The 19,451-nt window shown below is 41.4% G+C and overlaps 1 protein-coding gene and 1 long non-coding RNA gene across 3 annotated transcripts in view; one reads left to right on the top strand and one right to left on the bottom strand.

Moving 5' to 3' along the window:
• Nucleotides 1-19,451, bottom strand: part of DPYSL3 (dihydropyrimidinase like 3) — a 107,061-nt gene that overhangs the window by 42,767 nt on the left and 44,843 nt on the right. Inside the window, exon 1 of one of the 2 annotated variants that reach the window (XM_081293266.1) lies at nucleotides 13,189-13,629. The exons of the other annotated variant lie outside the window; for it this stretch is intronic. Coding sequence (XP_081149392.1) covers nucleotides 13,189-13,227 — 39 coding nt within the window. The 5' untranslated portion in view covers nucleotides 13,228-13,629. Of the gene's footprint in view, nucleotides 1-13,188; nucleotides 13,630-19,451 lie in introns of those variants that run through there. 2 annotated transcript variants of the gene reach the window in all.
• On the top strand, nucleotides 10,160-14,456 carry LOC308648519. The gene is made up of 3 exons (XR_014021844.1): nucleotides 10,160-12,779; nucleotides 12,991-13,218; nucleotides 13,658-14,456. It is a non-coding gene; the product is annotated as an uncharacterized lncRNA (long non-coding RNA).

Genomic DNA, 19,451 nt, shown 5'->3' with positions numbered 1-19,451 from the left:
AAAAAGGACAAGGGCATGGGGGAACCCAGGGAGAGTCAGGAACTGCTTTTTAATATGAAGAAGGCATGTCTAGGAAGCTGTCAGCTGAACAGAGACTTGAATGATCTGAGTACTAGGGAACAGAGAGCAGAAGCTCTGAGTTGGACCTGAGCAAGTCATATCCTAGGGAAGACAAGAGGGGAGGACAGCCAATGGCCAGTCACTGAAGGCCAGAAGACCTAGAGGTTGGCAGGGCCAGCCCAGTAGGATCTCAGAGCCATGGCCTGTGTTTCATTTGCAGTGCAACAGAAGATGTTTGAGCAGGGGAGTGAATTGATTTACATTTCAAAAGGCTAGCCCTGGTTATGCGTGCAGAATAAATTAGGGGTAGGCAAAATGGAAGCAAAGAAACCAGTCAGGGAGTTCCTGCAGTACCAAGACAGAGGCTTGAGCTAAGGTGGTGGTGGTGATGAGAAATGAAGTGTTTGGATTAAAGATTCTAAAGGCAGAGCCAAGAAAGTTGCACAGGTATACCTAGTTGAGCTGGGACTCAACTCCAGTGTCTGCTGAAAACAAAGCCCACTCACCTCTTGACTTGACTATTGTTTTCTTCCCACTAAATCTAATGTCTACATTTTAAGAACTGACAGACCACACAGCTTTAAGACAGGGAGGAGGTGCTGCTATAGAGCCATCTAGATGCAGTATTTAAAGTACCTCCTATTTCTTCTGTCGTAACATCTATCTGGGTTTTCAGGGAGTTCAGGTTTTATTTTGGTTTTGGATTTTGTTGGTTAAATGTTTATCACATCTTATTTACAATATTTCTAGAAACTGCCCTTGTAAACTCTCGTCTAGACAATTTTCAAGTCTATTTACCTTATAGACGTATGGGTTTGATTTCCTGCATTACTAAATATGACCCAGAGTGGGTTACTGATTCTCCTTCAGCAGATCAGATTTCTTCAGGGCCTGAAGTCCACCACTGTGAACATTAGCTCTTCATTAGGTGTAACTGTTCATTTTGACGTGTGAAAGTATGTCACCAGTGAGATTATAGTAAAGCCCAAATACCTTGGTTATTGTCTTGAATTTCCCTGATCTGTATTTTATTCTAAGTCAGGAGCTAAACACTTTCTTTTTAAATTTTTTTTTTTTTAGTTGTTGATGGACCTATATTTTATTATTTATATAGAGTTCTGAGAGTCGAACCCAGTGCCTCACACATATGAGGCAAGAGTTCTACCACTGAACCACAACCCCAGTCCAGGAGCTAAATACTTTCTATCTAATCAATTAAGTGGATTCCAGGTCATGGAGACATTGGAGGGCATTGTTTGTTTCTCCTATCATAAAAAATTTGATAAGTAAGATTCCTAAGCAGCTTGGACTAACTTCCTTATGGGGAAGTGGTCAGTGAAGATTTTAAAGTCAAAAAGAGGGTGAGCTTGAGTCCACCAGTTAGTTAATAACCATGTAATTTAAATAAACTAGCTTCCTGAGTCTCAATTTCCTCATCTATTAATTGGGGCTAATAATAACTATAATCCAGGCATGTTATAAGGCTTGAATGAAATGAAAATTATGATTAAAAATCAATTAGCATGGGCTCTGGCCTGGTATTGTTTATTACACATATTAATTATCTTGGTCTCCCTGGTCTGTTCATTGAGAATTTCCCAAGATAGAAGTTTTGGATTTTTAAATTCTTTGATCTTAACTTTCCCTTGTATGACTTTGCTAAGATGCCATAAAGCAGTAACAGATCTGGTGGCTTAAATAGTAGCAACATGTCTTCTCCCTACTCTACAGGCTAAGATCTGAGACCGTGGGTCAACGGGCTTGTTTCTCTGAGCCCTTCTCCTTGACTTGTTGGGGGCTCTCTTATCCCTGTGCCTTCCGTGTCTCCCTTTGGGTGTCAGTGACCTAACCCTCTTCCTATGAGACTCTTGCTGGAGTAAGGCCCACCCTAATGACCTCATTTAACACGATTATCTCCTTAGAGACCCTCTTTCCAAGCAGTCACATTCTGAGGTACGGAAGGTTACAACTTCAACATATGAACTTCAGGGGGCTTGTCGGGGAATGATTTGTCCCAAACATTCTCTTGTCTTCCTCCCTCAAAAAAGCGTGAGGGAAAGCATGAACCAAAGCAAGGGATGATGAATCTTATAAGCCCCGCCCCCTTTTTAAAAACTTTATTTTACTGTTTGACCTTGGCAAAATTATTTTTCCTCTTTGACCCACATAGTCTTAATCATATAAATGAAGGGGTCAGAATAACAGGTCCTTCTCTTCCTGCCCTTAACCTAGCAAAGGTAAGTTTTCCCCATGATTTCTCATAGCAAAATGGAATCTATGCTAGAGCACACAATGAAATGACCAAAACAAAAACAAACCTATCTTCTTTGTGAAATAAACCCAGGATGAAGTCTCTAGAAGCAGAGGATTACATTCAATTGCTTTACAAACTTCTTAATTACTTAAAGCCTTTTCTCTTTATAAGGCCATCATTTAAACCTACTTAGTTAGATAAACCAGAAATCCTGCTCTGAATTTATCAATATCCGTAAACAAAGTAACCTCATCAAGATTTGGGACCCAGATTGGCTTTGAGGGAAAGAGAGCATGTTTTCAAATAAAGGTCTCCTTGAAAGAATTAAGGGGAGAAGAGTTCTAAAAACAAACACACATACAGAGAGAAGATGTAAGATTAAAACCAGCTTCCAAGCTTATAGGTTAAGCCAACGAGGAGAGAGGGAATAGAAAACCCGGCCATGTTTCCTCTCCAGCTGTGCAGCTTCAGGTCTCAGGACACTGTGTCCCTGTATACATGTCGACAGCCTCAACAAGGCAGGAAGGCAGGCAGGGGCAGGGTGGAGGAAACAAATGTGCTCATTTGAGAGTTGAAGAAAGCAGAGAGAGAAAGCGGTTTTCCATGGAAAATGGCACAAGGGATGAAGTAACTTGCATGGAGACATTCCAGAGACATGACATTGGGATGCAAGTCTACATACAGTCGGAGACTCCTGCACTGAGTGGCTTTGAGCAAGTTATTCAACCTTTCATCTTGGGGTGGCTTTTAATTGGACTTTAACTGAAAAACTTCAACTGAAAATAAATCTTTTATTTCATTTTTGTTGTTATTACAAAGATCCTGGAAACAACCAAGACTATTCAAACAAACCAAATGGGATTCATTTACCTTCATCCTTCAAGCAATGGGATGATATACAGCTAGTTGAAATTATGTTACGGGAGAATGTTTAAGACATGGAAAGCTGTCGATGATATATAGTAGAATTGAAAAAAAGGACATAAAACAGCATGAACAATTTGAGGTGCTATTTTAATAAGTAGCACCTACAGTCATAAGAAAAAACTTCTCAGCAAGGATACTAATTGGATTCACAATGGTTGTCTCTGAGTAATTTCATTGTGGTTTATTAATTTGTTTACATTTTTTGGTAAATTTTCCTACAGCCACTGTACTTTTTTTGCAATGGGGGGGGGGAGGGAGTCTCAGTTAACTTTTAAAATCTCAGTGTGCTACAGTAAACCAGCCAGTAGAAAAAGACCTAATTCATTTGGCCTCAGTTTCCTTGTCTGTAAAGGGAGACTGAACTTAAAAAAAAAATCTTTAAGAATAAATTTTCAGATCACATTAAGACAAACTTCAGCAAAATCTTGCCTAGGGTTTATTTCAGAGGATGGAATATGCAAGGTTGGGTTTGGAGAAGTTGGCATTCAAATTGTTAAGAAATCCTTTATTGGTATTTTTGTTAATTCAATGTAAAGCGGCTTTTGGAGCTGAGTGTGAGAGGCATCTCCCTAGCAAGTTGTTCCTGTAAGTCCAACAGTGTGGAATTGCTATGGATATGCAGGAAAGCAAGACTGTACCCAACAGCAAGGCTGAAAAACTTCCCCATGCCCAACCCTCATGCAGAGAAGGGGCAGCAACTGGCCGCTCTTCACATCTCCCATCAGCTAAACCACTTAAGCCTGATGGGAAACAGGCGCAGAGGAGTAAGCCCTGGACTAGACGTGAACTCAGACTGGACCCCATGCTTTGGGATTCTAGAAGTGGGAGAAGATAAAAGAAGGCAGAATTTAATACAGCACCATGTAGTGGGGTTAATGAATAGACAAAGATGATGTTGCCAAGAAATTAAGTATTATACATCTGTATCATGAGTGGTCATCTATTTAAAAAAAACACTAGTTATCATGATATTTGTGGTATATGACAATGGTCAAAATATGTAATTAGTTATGCTTTATTTTCTTGCTTTAAATAAATGTTTATATTCTCACTTATAAAAAAAAGAAAAAGAAGAAATAACATGGGCTATGAATCTGATAAACTTAAGTTTGAATTTTGGTTTCACCACTGAAGGCTGGTGTGACTTAAAGAAAATTACTTCTGTGGGAAATCTAATTATGTTTTTCTGAGGATTGAGATTCTGAATAAAATACAATAAATATTAATTCTTATTATTATTAAACTAATTTTCCCTGTGTATTTATCTAGATTAGATTTTCCCATGCCAATATTTACGCTGTTAGGCCCAGAGCTGGTGGTCAATAAACACTTTTAATTCAATTAAAAAATAGAAAAAATGCTTTTATTACATATGCTTTTATTATATGATATGATTATAATACATATAGTGCTTCAGATGATTTCTAACCAAAGGTTTTACATCCATGAATACATTTGACTGAATTTTCCTTCCCTTTCAGAGGCTTTCTTTGAAAGAATCTAATGAATTATTATTACATTGAGACCATAAACTATATGGTTTATATTGAGATGAACTTGGCAGAATTGGTTTTAACTGACCCCGCCCTTCAAAGCAAAGAATGAATGAAAATGAAAGCTATTCTCAAGAATAGCTCCAAATAAAAGCCCAAAGAAATTTGACAGATGCAGTGGGGTGAGAGACTGAAAAATCTTTGAAAGAACACACACACAAACATCAAAACATTCCATTTAAATGGCCAACAATGGAAACAAACAAACAAAAATCTATGAGCTGCTCCTTGGCCAATATTTCTAAAAGGCCAAGTTTGCTGTACAAATGCAGACTGGCCTATCTAATTGCTGCTAATAACCCCCATGACTTTGTGATCTATGTACAAAGGCAGAAAGAGGCCTCAATTAAGATCTACATTGCATCTTAGTCAAACAGTCTTTGTGACAATTTCCTCTATTTGAAATGAGACTTAAAGGTCTATGTTACTTCTTTATATTGTTTGTAGTAAGAGAAATGATGTGACTGTTTGCAAGCAAGATGCACCTAAGTAGGTCCCTGAAATACGTTCAGAATGAGCCCAGGTGCAGTTGGAAGGAGAGGAAAGGAGGCCAGGGAATAAAGAAGAACAAATGATGGACAGGCTCCCTGGCACATCTGCCCAGGGCACGACCTGCATTATAATAATTGTTTGTCCTGCTAAAGTGCTGTAATGTTTCTCTTGGCACAGGGATCCCATGCCAGTTTCTTATAGGCTTCATTTTAAGTCTTAAAATTCATATTCTATAAAGTCATCAATGAAAGGGAAGATGATGTTCAAGAACAAATGTGTGCACTCTCAGGTTATCTTTTTCCTTGGAATTATTCTTGCAAGTAAATGTTAGCTATATACATTCATTCAACAAATTGTGACAGAGGACCTAATATGGGCCAGGCAAAGACTTCAGTGCAAGAGATTCCCTTTGGTTGGTAACCTCATGCAGTACTCATGGTATTACTGGGTCTTTGTGGGTAGGTAGGTTATTTCCATGGAGAGTAGCCATCATACTTAAAATATTGGCAAGAGCAGCTGAAAAGAAAACATATACAGACTCAGAGTTGTTTTCTGTTTGTTTGCTTGTTTGACTCGTCTAGATTTGAGGCGATTGTGGCCTTTATGACTTTATCAATAGTAGCCTTCTGCAAAAGAAAGACTGTCTGTGATTGCAAATGAATCATGGCATCATTTTAAAAATGCTCATTTTAATTAATACTAGAGCTCTGATAAGGAAAGAACCTATCAATCATCTTTATTCTGTTTCTCTTCTACACAATCTGCTAACTAAGTCTGCTCCCTAAATGAGAAAAAGGCTGGAATTTTAAGGGTAAAAAGCAACCAAAGCCCCTTATATCCAACACAGATGTTGGATGGTCCTGCTGAGTTCAAGCCAACAACTGCAGTTCTCATCCATTTTCTCCCAGCTCACTCTTGCCTCACAGCAAGGACTTGTAACTCCTCTCTATAAAATTAAAATAAACTGAGGTTGGGCTGGCTCAGAGGGTCATCTGAACTGGCCAGGATCTCTGGGATCACCTAGTTCAAACCATATCCATGCAGGAGCTGAGAAGGATAATACGGGTTTCCCCAAAGTCACAAGTCAATCAGAGGCAAGGGCACGTCTGACCACAACATGCTGATACTCTCCTCCAGAGTTCTCTTGCACTGCATCATAAAGCAAGAAGATGCTTTGGCTCCACTAGTCCCAGGGACACCTCTCTTAAAAAAAAAATAAAATCTCAGCAGGGCGTGCTGGTGCATGCCTGTAATCACAGCAACTCGTGAGGGTGAGGCAGAAGGATGCAGAATTCAAACCTAGCCTCAGCCACTTAGCAAGTCCCTAAGCAACTTAGAGAGACCCTGTCTCTAAATGAAAAAATTTAAAAAAGGATGGGGATGCTGAGTGATTAAGTACTCCTGGGTTCAATCTCCAGTACCAAAATAAAATAAAATATCGTTTCATCCTTCATATCTCATTGTCTAGTCTTTCACAGAAAAAATAGAGATTAAGCCATGATAAATGTGTCCTTGAATTCCAGATGTCCCAAATAGGTTGCTGGATCATTCTGCTGCGGAGCTCCGCCATCTGGCTTAGTGTACTGGGTGTGTCTCTGCTTGGCTGAATGGGAATGGGGAGCCTGGCTCCTATGTCTGGGAGAAGGACAGGGTAGAGAGTGAGAAGGGGCCTTGAGCCCAGATCCACACTTAAGCAAGGCAGAAAAATAGCATCTGCTTTTCCATCCTGCATTCACATGTGCTCCTGGACAAAACCCAGAAGCTAAGGCAGACAGCTGGCAGAAGAAATTAATGAACCACCGTTAGGAGGACATACACTCAATTGTGGTTCCAACAGTGATGTGTGATAGGCTCAGTCAGACCTTCCTCACTACTTCCTTCCATTGAACACTGGCCCACATCTGTGAGCTACCAAGTGTGGGAAGTTGGAAATGATAGAGGGAGAGAGTAGTCACCTGTGCATATGGACCTACTGCTTTCTTACCTACGAAACTCACTTCATCCTAGGAACAATCCTAAGATCTTGCTTTTTCAGCTGTGTGACTTTAGGCAAGTCACTTAATCTCTCTGAGCCTCTCTCCAGAATGCAAAATGGTGGCTCATAATCATACCTATGAGTTGTTGTGAGTTAAATGAAATTATCCACATAGTTTGTTATGAGTTGAACTAAATAATCCCAATAGTTTGTGCTTGGCACTCGGTAAATGGTAGATATTAGTAACAGCTCCACTGTGCGTGGCTCCGTCTTTCAAACTACTGAGCTCCCTGCAATCTAATTAACAGAAGAAGCATTCCTCAAGTCAAGTATGCTAGACTCCATGAAGAGACAGGGACCAAAAGAGGCCAGACAGAGAGGTTCATCCTATTCCACTAAACTAGTTTGGTTTGATTTGGGAAAGACTCTATTTCATAGGTTGGAATAGATGTGTGTTGAGTGTGATTCAATAGAAGAAGGATTTCACAGAAGAGTCTAAAAGCAAAGAAGCCAATTTCTCTGGGTTTTCCAAGGTCTTTTCATTCATTTCCCATTGGCCTAAGGAAAAAGAGATAAAGGGTGAAGTTGCACATAGATTTGAGGAGAGAGTAACCAGGGAGAAGTTTGGCTCTCCTATTAACATCACTCAGGGACTGAAAACATATCCGAATTTCCAAGCCCCTTCTTATTAGAAGCATTGATTTAAACAAACAGAGGCACATTTGCATCCTAGGAACACATCCTTACTTTTATAAAAATGTTTGAACTTTTCAAATGTAATAAACAGACATAAATGGTTCTATAAAACATGCCAGTAGGTAAAGAAACAGGGTCCTTTAGAATATAGAGGGTTTTTGTTCTTTTTTCAAATTCATTTTTATTTTTCCAACTGAGGAAAAAGGACAGAGGAAAAACAACTAAAAGTCTTGTTGTGAATAATTACTTAGAAAGAACATCTATAACCTGTGTCACTCTAAGATGGAAGCCAACTGGGACTGAAAAACAATACAGTTCAACTAAATTAGGAAAGTGTCCTGTCTTTAAGTTCAGGAAGAGTCCCTGGGTCAAACTTCACAATAGACTGACGGCCTTCACTGGATTGTCAGAAATGACAAGTACAATTCTGCAGAACACTGTAACATAACCAAAGCAAAAAACTCGGATTTCATATAACACCGCGTTCATTTTTGTTTGTGAAAACTTGTTTTAAAAAAGAAGCTTCCCAAGTAGTTTCTTTCCAAAGCAGACCTTTGCCAAGTCTTTTATTAATTTCCACATTCCAAAGAAGTTGAGATTTTATAAATAAAAACATCCGGGTTCACAGACCACTCTCAAGGTCACTGCCTCATTTAAGTCTCCCAACAGCCCAGTGAGATAATAAAGGGGGATTTTTATTTATAAGCTAATGGTTCTGCCCCATAAACTTGAATTCTCTCAGTAAATCTATTTCTCTAGAATTCTCCAAAGTGCCCAGCTGGCTCAGTCACAGCTACTAGCGTCCAGAGCTCTTTATACACCAGAGGCATTTTGCTAGTATTGGGAAAGAGGAAAACCTGGTTGGCAACCCTTGCATACCTGCTCAAAATATCAAGTAACCAGTGAACACCCCAGGCAGGGCCTGGACAAGATTTCCACGATCAGATATCTAAGATGCTTTCCATTCCTCAGAGTTTGGTATTTTTCTTCTGTCTTTTACTCTGGAATTTCCCTTCTTAGATGCCTTACATGGATAGAGCTGGTTTGGGGTAACTCCTTCTTTTAGTTTCTCCAACTCTAATCCTTCATCTCCTAATATTTTCTCCCATTCTTAAGTGATACCCTAAGAAGCAAAAATGAAGGTATAGATTCAAGGATGGGGCTTCCCTGGTCACTTGCTTAGGTTCTAGTCTAGTTTTAGGTCCCCAACTCAATAGCTTCAAAGAGCTGGGTGTTCCTCCAATTCATAAGAACTGTCTTCTTAAAAAAACAAAACACAACAAAACCAAAACCTTATAGCACCTAAAATACTTTTAAGCAAGATCACAGAGCTCTGACTGCACACCTTAGACTGAACTCTCCAGGTGGAATTCCTAACTAAGGATGTTTCTTCCAGCAGTTCCCAAATAACAGACACACAACTCAACCTCAAATGCAATTGAAACATATTATCTGAAAGACAATATTTATAGACATCCAATTAGCATCCAATTACAAACAGTCAGTCCTCTATACTTCATCTCTAGAGGGAATTCTGGAGCTCTTCATCTACACCTTTCAAAAACCTTCAGCTGCAGGTGGCTCTGGGAGGCAGAGTTGAACCAGGGAAGCTTCAGCTTTGTTGCTGGGCAAGCCCTGGGTGTGATCTCCAGCTTTGCCTCAAAATTCTCACTGAATGACACTGGATAACTGACTTCACCTAGCTATGTTTCAATTTCCTTAACTGTGAGATGATTTACTTCAGAGAAATTAGAAATTAGGAAAACTAATTAGAAAACTCATAAAGCACTGGAACTGAAGTGCTCACCCTTGCAGTCAGCTTCAAGTTATAGCTTATATAAGAGGAAACCGATGACTACAACTACCAAAATTGTCCCCCTGTAAACTTGATATGGTGGCTACCATCCCAAATATTGTCTTTATGTTTTACTTAACATAAAAGGTAAAAGATATTTTCTAAGTTTTTAATCCATGAAATAGGGATAGCTATAGTGACTGTCAATATTGATTCAAAGACTCAATGAGACAATGCATGTAAGGCACTTAACACAACTCCTGATGCACAATTAACATTCAATAGATATGACTTTTTATTATTAGAAATTATTTTTAAATCATGCAGTCATTTAACTGAAAATTATTAGGTATCCATGTGCCAAGCACTGGACCAGACAGTGTATATGCAAGGTCTGTTGTCCTGATCTGATGAACCACCCAGAATGGTCAATCTCTGATATTTAGAAGCAAGGACTAGTGTGGAGGTAGAAAAGATGACCCATAAAATACCCTGAGAGGGAACAAAAAAGATCAGAGGCCTGAGCTACTCAAAGGAAAAGGCCCAGCCAGTTCCGCCAGTGACAGAGAACTGTGTCTCCTCTCCCTGCACCCAGGAAACCATAAACATAGGCTAGTGGGCATGTTTTAATCTCAGGAGAGAAGCAAAAATAAGTGGAAGGAGAAAAACAAACAAACAAAAAAATGACAAAATAATCCTTCTTTGGACCAAACATGGTGGCAGAAAGTGGTGACTAGAGAGGAAAAGGGGACAGGGTCAGGAAAGACTGCCCCCCTCAGTCTTCAGATTACACTGACACTTCAGCAACTGGGTGGGGCAGCTTAAACAGAAAGGAAGAGAGGGCGTAGGAAATCTAATTCAAATTGCAGAACATTACCATTTTTTAACTAGACTGATATTGACAATAAGCGATGGATGTTACATTTGGATCTTTAATCTCATTTTCTCTATGTGTAGCTCTGAGACCATATTTTAATGTTTTTAACTATACTTAATACAGTATCTCAACCCTTATAGTACGTAGACAATTATCATCTTCTATAGACATGCAAAAAATACACAAATAATCTATTCTAAACTAGAATCCTTGCTCATGAAAATACAAACACAAAGCATAAGAAAAAAAAATCTACAAATAGATTCCTTATCCCCAAAGACCAACTGCTCTGGCCATACCCTTCCTTGTCATCCCTCTGGATTTAACAATGAATGTAAAGCAACCTGGCTTGAAGAAATTCCTAACCACTGTCCACTCCTGTTAAAGCTGCTGGAGACATTGCCCCAGCTTCGAGGCACAGGCTGCTATGCAGCACCACGCCCCACGCCCAGAGAAAGGATAGGAGCCGCACTGAAAATGAAGGATGTACCCCAGGGAAGATCATCCAAACAGAAACAAAAGGGAACCCACTGCAAACCTGGTCCTGAGATTAGGGCACCGCTACATTTCCTGGGGCTTCTAAAGCAAGTTATATCAAGGTTAAGTCTCTTTATATTTCTTTAAAGTGTCTTAAATGATACATAGAAGAATGGGCGTGGCCCACAAAGCCATGTCACAGATCTTCCATGAGAAGAACCATTGCAGTTTCAGACTAGGAGGAAAAACAACCAATTGATTCTTTGTATATCCCAAAAAGGAAAATTGGCAAATGCTTACTAAATGTAAATAAGTGGAATATACATGCAGCATACCTCCAGGATGTAATAGCATGAGAGCTGTGTTTCTATCTCCTGAGTTAGAGAAATAAGTATAAAAATGGAGCTCTGGTCCCAATCAGCTTTTAAAGAATTTGGATGTTACCTTCTACAGATCTTTGCATAGACAATTGGCACTGAAAAGATATTTTGCACAGTAAAAGCAATGGTCCCTCGATAATGAAAAATGAATGATATTAGGTAGTGGCAAATCCAAAGCCTCTTCCCCGGGAAAATGATCCCTACCTAGTTCATCTCTTTTCCTTGGAGTGTTTCTTTCTTGGGACCAGCCTGTAGGGTTGGGGTGTATTTGTGTGAAGTGAAGCTCAGGTGCATGAAAAAGGTATGATGCTGCAATGGAAATAAACCAGTTGACAATAAAGTGCACTCACTAGAGGCAAGAGAGGCATCTTCCTGCCTGTGGAGAGTAAGGTACTGCATAGCAATAGCAAACACACAGGGTGTTCCAAGAATAAGGAACAAGAGCAAACAGACTCCAGCCCACAGCAAAACCTGGTGGATCCTGGCAAATTAACTGGGGTGGCAGGTAAAGCTCTGCTCTGGGGCAGCTGCAGAACCTCCCAGGGGCCAGCAGATCACTTCCTTTGTTCGCCCTGCAAAGATGGAGTAGCCACCCATTCCTCCACTACACACACACACACACACACACACACACACACAATCCTATTTACTATAGACAAAGCATAACCATGCTGTTTCATACTAAACTAACAAATGTCAGTGGCTTTTGCTTTTTGATTGTTTTAGTGCCCATCCCAGACTGCCATATGGCCGTGTTATTCAGGGACATCATTGCAGCACACCACTGAGGAATCCCACGTTGGGGCGCGGTATTTTACTCAGAAGAGCACCTTTCTGGACGCCGCTGAAAATGTGGGTTCTGTACCTGATAATGCCACATTCCCTCTCCACCCCGCCCTAGGTGCACGCCCAGCACATCTGACACCCTCCAGCCCCGGGTGGCTGGGTCTTGCACACAATGGCAGTAGGACACGACATGTACACAGCCTGTGCCTGCGACCACAAACTAAAATCACTAAAAACTCATCCTTTCTTGGGATGTGAGAAAGAAATGACACGAAAAAAAAATATAAAATAAATCGAAGGGAAAAGAAAGTTGATCATTCCCGCAGCAGCCACGTTATCTGTCCGGTCCCCAATATGACACACGGAAACATGAATCGCGCTGAATGCAGGCAAGAAGGCGACGCGCAAGGACTGGTGGTCCAGACACCCCACCACCCTCGCGGCGATGGGGGCCAGAGCCCTAGGACTGGAGCCAGGAGAGGGGCGCGGTCAGGCCCCCGAGGAAAGGTATCATCTCTCACACCCCAGTCCGATCCAAAGGATCCTTCAACAAGCAACACTCCTCAACCTGGGCAGGCGCACCGAGCCCCGGGCGGAAAGGGAGTCCACGCAGAGCCCGTGCGCCCTCGGGATCTATGGGCAGTGGGAAAGGAGGAAAAATAATCCAAAGTTCTCTTTGCCACTGTTTGGGTTTCCTCTTTGTTTTGTTTCCCCCAAGCCCCCGGGTCGCTCAGTCTGTGTGGCGCCAGCCGCGCCGGCTGGACTGACCGCCGCTCCCCACCACCGGACCGCGGGTCCCCTTCTCTCCCCCGGGACCGGCTAGGGAAACCGGCAGGACCAACCGCCCCGCCCGCGGCGCAGTGGGCAGCAAGTGAACCGGGGAGGAGGTGGCAGCGGCTCCCGCGCCTGGACTCACCGTGATCCGCGGGATGTTCTTCTTGCCTTGGTAGGACATGGTGGCGGCGGTGGCTGCAGCAGCTGCCTCCCTCCCTCCTTCTGCTCCTGCTCGCCTGAGCCTTGCTCAGCGCACAGCGCCCCGAGATCAGGTGGAGCGAATGGTGCGCTGGCCGCGGCCGCCGCCTCCTCTCGCCTCCGCCCCCCTCCCGGGCTCCCGCGGTGGCTGCCAGAGACAATAGTAAATCTCCCTGGTCCCCCTTTCACCCCCGACCCCCCCGCCACACACACCCTCCTCCACTCGCGTTCACGCCCGGGTTTTGTTGTGTCTTTTTTTCTTTTGTGGTGCCAGCTGGGACCCCGTAAGACAAGAATGGCTGATCTGCGACTCCTCCCTCTTCTCTCTTATCCCTATTGATTTTCCTCTTTGCATCTGCCTCACCCACTTTTTCTTTTTCTTCCTTTTTTTCCCCCCTCCCTCCACCGGCTAGTGCAACGGAGCAGCCTGCTCCACAGCCACCAGGGGGCGCGAGGGGCTTTTCCGGGCGGGGATGCTGCAGCTCCGGGTGTAAGAAGTACTAGCGTCGCCCTCCCTAGCCTCCTGGGCCAAGCCCCTCGACGCTCCAACGCCTCAAACAACCCTTAGACCGATTTTCCGTCGTCCCAACCCTTGTTTCAGCAAAGAGATGGCATTGGACTTCCCTCCCGGAACCCGCTCTCCATCCTCGCGCGGGCTGACTGTGGCGGCAGCTGTCTTTGTTAGAGCCAAGGGCTGGGCGCCGCCTCTGCTAGTCGCAGTGTGTGTAAACAGCAGGCGCAGTCCTTTAGAAAGCAGAGACCTGGTCAGACTTTATGCAGCCTGGTCGATTTGCTGTTATCCTGAGACCATGAAAATACATATTGAGAAACCGTAAAGCTGTTATTTGCTCTCAGGGGGCGATGAGGGGCACAGTATCTCATTAACTATTCTCTGTATTTTAAAAAATATTCTCAGCCATATTTAAAAAAAAAAAGCCTACATTGTTGGATTCAAGAGAAAACATTAGTGTTCTGTGGATAAAAAGTAGAAAACACCTGTAGTGTCAAGACAGAAGCCTGGGCAATGTTCTGATGTGCAGCCATTGATTTTGTGATTAGAACTACTGCTGCCACTCAGTGATCAACCATGTGCACTATTCAAAATTCTGAGTTTAGTGCTGATAGAGATTATAGGACTCAAAACATGGCCTTTCAGCACTGAGATATATTGTTCTTTATCTATGTGCTAAAATGAAACATTCAAAGGAAACATTTGGAGAGGCCACTATAGGTGGGGGTCTTAGTGGTGGTTGGGGTGTGGGGGCTTTCTTTGATCTGCTGAAAAATAATCCCAAACATACAATTTAAATAACAACAAAAATTTGGCTGTGTATGCAAAATTTATAAAATCCTCTATCATCCCCACTCTCCAACTGTCAATCCTAACATCCTACTAAAGACAAATTCTGTAAATGCCATTTAGCATGACCAAATCTGTTAGGGATCTTGAATGCACACTTCTGTTAAATCAGGCCTCTGGTCACAGTTGTGGACATCTTATCAATAGGTTGAAGGCTCACTTGCAGTAGAGAAGCTATATAAGGTATCCACAGAAGGAGGGTACAGAATGCAATAGTGTGGCCTTCCACAAACTTGAAATGAGCCAGCCTGGTGACATAATCAAAGGGCACTCTAACCCCCCTTAAGCACTCCCTCTCTGTGCTGAGTTAATCCAAGCTTCCAGTAAGTCATGGTTAACTGGACTAATGTGTCTTCACAGGAAAAGTCCACAGCAGTCTCCACTTGATTTCTGTGATAGTCTGGCAAGGAGGATGAATGCCAAGCAAGGTCACCTCCCTGTACTCTTTTGCAATATGCATGGGGGGAAAAAAGAAAAGACTGGGCCAAAGGCACGCCCTAAACATTTTGCTTTGTTCTTAACGCATAAACGCTGAGACCACTAGCCAGGAATTGTGAAATTACAAAGCATTCTGGGATTGGCATGCAAATGAGCAGGATTATATTTAGAGCAGAGTAAAAGGAGAATTAGCTACATACTATGAAACCTTGCAGAGCTCTGTCTCTTTCCCACATATTTTATTGCTCCACACTTGCTGGAAGGGAGCTTGCAAATTCTGCTTTAGAAAAGTGAAGTTATGTACTGGACTTTTGACAATCTTAAAGAAATACCATTGCATCTTTTTTTTTAATTGCCCTTTAATTTCATGAGTGTATCTGCCTTACTTACATCTGAGTTATCTCTTCTTTTAAAAGGTCATTATAATTTAGAAACTCTTTACCAAATATCTTAATACTATATATTTTTTAATCACTTGATAATTTTGTGTGTGTGTTTTCAAATTACAAGACTTGATAAACCTTTTGAGGTTATATTTGCCCACAAGAGGCTATTCTGAACAGGAATTCTGATGTGCTCCTCAGATCTGACTGTTGTGACAAGTCATGCACTGGAATACATAATAGCCAGCTAATCGGTTCAAGCTGTTGCCATCATCAGAAGCATACAACACACAATTTCTCCCTGTTTTGTTCTCTTCAATCATCTTTTACTTTCTTAAATAAAAATAAAGTCTCTAAGATGAATTTAAAGGAAAAACCCTTCCCTGGCTATGCTTTTCCTATTCCGGGAATAAGAAAGGCAGCCATCAGTCAACACAGGATGCCTCTGTGTCTGGCCAAGGGAAAGAGAAGTGGAACCACTATGGATGTTTTCCACAGTAGAATGACTCTGAATGGTTTTCCTTGGATACACAGCAGTGCTTGGCTTTAGGTCTTCAGGAAAATATGAGAGAGACACAGAGAAACAGAGACTTGACTTAGCTCCCAAAGAAAGTTGATTTTGATGATTAAACCTGCCATTCTCCCAGACTTGATGGCTACCCTATGCTAGTTACTCAATGTTTTGGCCCCATTCTCTACTTCTCTCCTTCCATAACATTCCTACACTCTATATCCAATCTTCAGCTACTGTTATTGGTTCTGTCCCTTCAATATATATCCATACTATGATCTCTGCATCTGCAAAGTTCTTCCTGCGTAGCCACCATCTGTTATTACTGGATTGCTGTATAACCTCCTAACTGGGCTGTTTTCTTCATCATCACTCATTCATTCATGCATTCTCATGACATATGACATTCACATAACATTTACCTTGTGCCATTATTTTTTCTAAGTGCTAGTGTCGCAAGGGTGAATAATAATGATGACGATGAAAATGTCCCATATCTCATAGTTTCCTTTATATCCTTAGTCAAAAGAGTACCATTTGTCATTTGCTAGCCCACTTTCCTGCTTTATTTATCTTCACAGTAATGTTTATCACCTGACATATTAATATATTATTGGGTTTTATCTATTATCTTTCTTCCCCTCACAAGAATGCAAGCTCCTTGAGGTCAGGAGATACGTCGGTTTTATTCACTGAGCACCTGAAGTAGGCCTCTTGCCCATAGAAATTGCATAGAATTGAGAATTATTAGGTGAGTGAATGTAAAAATTTAAAAATCTGTTTCTGAAGAAAAGGTAATTAAGTGGAATAAGAGCCATCTTGTAACTAAACAGCAGGTAATTAGAACCTAGATTTTAAAATATCTATTTCTGCTCCTCTGTGGCTTCCTGGGTTTCCTGATTCTAGATTTCAGAGCAGGTGAATCCAAGATGGTGACAAGTCACTTTGCTAGTATGATAATTACAAAATTGCAAGGCAACATATAGGCCAAAGAATGACCCAGCAGAATATATTTAGTACCTGAGCACTGATTAGAAGGCTGTGGCTTTGAAAGAAGCTGCCGACAAAGCCTATGGGGAAGATCAAAAATTATATGTTAAAGACTTTCTTTAAAGAAATAATATTGAATCCCAAGGAAAAAGTATGGACTATAATCCAGAAGGATGTGCTGTTTAAGGACCTGGATTGGGGAGTGAAAGGAACCTTGGTCCACATTCCAAACCACTTCCTTTGTCCATGATCTTCAGCAGACTACTCTAACTTTCAGAGCCCTGGCTGGGTTCCTCATTTCTAAAATAGAGACTTTATTACCTACTTCACAGTGTTTTTGTGATTGTTTATTAATTCATTCAACTAATATTTATTGAATATCTACTATGTGTACCAAAGCACTAAGGATACAAATATTTGAACAAACCAGGTAAAATCCCTGATTCTCTGAAGCTTACATTATATCCTAGTCAAAGAGATGAGTCAAGATAAAAGAGTTCAAATGGTGGTAAGTGCCTAGGGATAAATAAAGCAGAGAAGGGGAGGGGATGGTCTTCAATGTGTACTGAGAATAGGCTGACTTTTACTCACAGGGGTCACTGAAGACTAGGTGAGATAACAGTAGATTGAACCAAATGGTAACAGTGAAGGTGGTTTAAAAAAAAAAGTCACATATTGGATGTATTTCAAGGTAAAGCCATCAGTGTTTACTGATAGATTCGAATGGAGTGTGAGAGAAATAGCAATCAAGGGCCAAACTTAATTTTTTTTTTTTCACTTAAGCATCTCAGTGGAGGTGAAAGTGCTGTTGGGACTCAGAAAATGGGATCTCAAATCCTGTGCCTTGACATGCTAAGAAGTTTTAGACCCCACCTCTGAATCAAGGTCCCTCTGACCTTTGTTTGTCTCTCCCCATCTTAGCACAGAGAGCAGCTTTCTGCAAAGTTCCCTTATCTACCTGAGGAGCTCTGCCAAAAGAAATGCAGTTGCCTTCAGTCTTCAAACTAAAATTTCACTAACCAAGGACTAAAGTCCTCAGGGGAAGAAAAGTTGTATGCCAATGGGGGTGATTCAGTGAAGTCTACACTTGGATATTCTTTTGTCACACCACTGTCATCTAATTCAGTCCCATAAAAACCATTAACAATCCATTTCCTGTGGGCCAAACAGACTTGAACCCAGGCCACTGTGTATTCTCCAAGCACAATGGTCCCCCCCCCCAAAAAAAAATCACTTATTATGGCCCTAAAAATTATCTCCATTCTCCATTCTCCCTCTCTTCTATTGAATAAGGTATACAAGTTTCTGAGTCATGATGGGCTGGTGGGTAATCATACCATGTGATGGCTTCCATGCACATCATACATCTGTGTGTCTTTTTCTCCAATTAATCTGTCTTTGTCAGCTTCTTCCAGCGAACTTTAGAGGGTAAGGGGAAGATTTCCCTTTGCCCCTACTCATGGGAAATTCAAAGAAGGAATGGGATTAGGAAAAAGGTCAGAATGAGTTTGTGAACATTCCTACTAAACATGCAAATGAAATGTTGAACATGCAGGTAGATATCTGAGATTAAAAAGGTAAGGGGGGAATCTAGACCAGAGATAAATATCTGGAAGTTGTCAAACTACGAGTATCATTTAAAGCAATAATTGTGGATGAAATTACCAAGGAAATGAGTGTGAGGGAGTGACATGACCATAAGAGTATGACATACCGACAGTGTTTACTTTGTAAAGAAGGGCAAAATAAGATGAGAATGGATACTGGATGAAAGTGCTCTCAAGGTCACAAAGACCTTGACCAGAATATACATAAATGGGTATCTCAATATCTGCCTCATAGTGTTTTGTGGGGCATTGTGTGTGTGTGTGTGTGTGTGTGTGTGTGTGTGTGTGTGTAGAAAGTGATTCAAGGGACATTTACTGAATATCTACTATGTATGTCAGGCAGTTTTAATGGGGTTGTGGGATAAAAACCTCATTGGAGTGTTTTTAGGAGAAAATCAAGGTGAAAACTTCAAACATATCCTAGACAATTCTTTCAAAGGATTTTATTATAAACAGAGCAATGGATCAGTAGCTTGTCACCCCATGACACAGAAATAATAACACAGTTGTGTGTCAATGGGGGTGATTCAGTGATGAGAAGAAATTGCATGAGGCAGCCGAGAAATTAGACAACTGCTATATAGAAGTTCTTGAATGGGCAACACAGGTGACATCTAGTGTTCAAGTGCAGGGCTTCCTCTTAGCTGGGAACAGGAATGGTTCCTGCACAGTAGTAACTCAAAGTATCCTGGCAGAGGCCAGTAGCTAGGTTAATTTCATGGAGGGAGTTTATGGAATTTGTCTTCTGACTGCATTTCTCTTCTCTGCAGTCAGGTAAAGCAGTCTGAGGGAGAAGGTACTGGAAGTTAGAGAAGAATTGGCATGAAATTATTTTCCAGGAGAGTAAAGGGATTAAGAAAGCAATGGCAAGATTATCTGGCAGCACCCAGGAGTCCCTTCAGTTAGTGGCCATGAATT

This window comes from Spermophilus citellus (assembly GCF_964194105.1).
Source record: "Spermophilus citellus genome assembly, chromosome: 1".
NCBI classification, from domain to species: domain Eukaryota; kingdom Metazoa; phylum Chordata; class Mammalia; order Rodentia; family Sciuridae; genus Spermophilus; species Spermophilus citellus.
This window is presented reverse-complemented; position numbering and strand designations above follow the sequence as displayed.